Source organism: Rhipicephalus sanguineus, chromosome 11 (genome assembly GCF_013339695.2).
Source record: "Rhipicephalus sanguineus isolate Rsan-2018 chromosome 11, BIME_Rsan_1.4, whole genome shotgun sequence".
NCBI lineage: Eukaryota > Metazoa > Arthropoda > Arachnida > Ixodida > Ixodidae > Rhipicephalus > Rhipicephalus sanguineus.
This window is the reverse complement of record NC_051186.1, coordinates 4913524-4915302: the sequence shown is the minus strand read 5'-3', so window position 1 is coordinate 4915302 and position 1779 is coordinate 4913524. Positions and strand designations below refer to the sequence as shown.

The 1779-nt window shown below is 57.3% G+C and overlaps 1 protein-coding gene across 1 annotated transcript; it reads right to left on the bottom strand.

Moving 5' to 3' along the window:
• Nucleotides 1-384: 384 nt before the first annotated feature.
• On the bottom strand, nt 385-1332 carry LOC119374244 (uncharacterized). The gene has a single exon (XM_037644324.1). It carries the CDS (start codon nt 1330-1332, stop codon nt 385-387), a length of 948 nt encoding a protein of 315 aa, XP_037500252.1.
• Between the last annotated feature and the right edge of the window lie 447 nt (nt 1333-1779).

Sequence of the window (1779 nt, the reverse complement as noted above, 5' to 3'; positions counted from 1 at the left end):
CAGTAGTTGCGCCCACAGCGATGCCTTGGACAGACAGGCTCGTGGCTGAGTCCAGAAGACGTGTGTGTCTGAGGTCGACAAGGAGCCCATGCTTGGCAAGAAAATCGGCCCCTATTATTGCGGACCCGACGTCGGCGACTAAAAACACCCACCGGAACAGTCTGCGAAGCCCCAGGTTCAGCGTGAGGGAACGTTGTGCGTACACAGGAATGCGAGTGCCATTTACAGCTTGAAGGTATAAAATGGCAGGCAAAGTACGTTCTGACCTTGCTGCAGGAAGGACGCTGACCTGGGCTCCGGTGTCGATGAGAAATTTCTGTCCTGTGGTGTGATCGGCGACGTGGAAGAGGCGACATTCCTCGAGGCCCTGACCGCTTGTCGCCGCTAGTGGCCGGCCGGCGGGTTTCCCGTCCAAGCGCATGGCAACAGGCAGTGGCGAGCTTCGGCTCCAAAACGGCGATGGTAGTAGCACAAGCTTGGACCTGTAGACTCGCTCCGATCACGTTCCCCGGCACGGTGGGGGGTTGAGGATCGGCCACGTTGTCGCGAACGGCGTGGAGCATAGTCTTGTCGCGTGGCTGCCACGATTATTTCTTCGAGCCTGTCACAGAGGTGGTCGATGTGGGAAGGCGAGGTGGTAGCGGTTGTCAAATTAGAAGCAGCACATGACGACGGGGGTCGTGTAGAAGGAGTGCTGATGGCAGCGACTTGCAAGTGCTGCGTCGCCACTTCCATGACTTTGTCGGCGAGTGCGGCGAGTGACGGCAAATCCATAGTGGAAGCGGTGGCCAGCACCATTTGCACGTTGGACGGCAAGCGTTGGAGAAACAGCTCGCGTAACACGGCATTGTCCATTGCGTGGGCGCGCGAACCGAGGAGCTGCATCATCTGACGAAGCAGCTGCGTGGGCCTCCGGTCGCCGAGCTCCGCAGTTGAGAGCAGCTGCTGAATTCGCGTCCGTTCCGATGCAGCGGTTCTGTCGAGCAGCGCTGCCTTGAGTTCGTCGTAGGGAGCTGCCGGGAGGTTCGTCCTGAAGGAAACCAGTATGTCGGAGACCTCTTCTGCTGCAGTAGGCGGCAGTGCACTGACGACGTGGTGGAATTTTTGCAGCTGCGATGTTATACGGCAGATGTGGAACTGCGATTCCACCTGCAGGAACCAGACGGTTGGGTTGCGCTCCCAGTATTGTGGCAGGCGTAGGGATACTGCAGAGACTGCGTCACCGGGAGCGTCTGCAGTGTGGGAATTCCGGGCGATGTTAGGGGGATCTGCCTGGTCTTGTGGCATGGTGGTTTCTAGTGCCAGTTGTGCGTCCGGCTCTGCGAGGGACATGACTATAACTTGAATTAAGGGCGTGTATGCAACAGGGTCACCAAATTGTAGAGCGCGCGCAGGAAGAACCGAGAGCTACAACATCTGGTTAGGAACTGTTTATTCGTTTCCCAAAAGCGCGAGCAGGCGCGCAGGGCGATGCGAAAGGGAAAGAGGAGAAATAGGAGAGAAGGAGCGCGGTTCGAGTTGTCCCCTCTTCCCCGCGCCCCCGGACCGGCGGCGGCGGCTTAGCAAGAGAGTTTTTATTTTATTTCCTTGCGATGCCGCAGGCGCCGGTTCCGGGGCGCGACGTAAGAGGATGCGCTACACATGGTTGCCTGCAAACAATGCACGATGCCACCCCGTCCCTAAGAATAAACGCTTATGCTGTATACTGGTATATGAAGTTTCAATCGCTAGAAGACATTATTTACGATTAGCTATGCTTGTGTGTGTGACAGCACGCCG

Coding starts and splice junctions, on each gene's coding strand:
- LOC119374244 (XM_037644324.1), bottom strand. CDS start 1,332: ATGTCCCTCGCAGAGCCGGACGCACAACTGGCACTAGAAACCACCATG.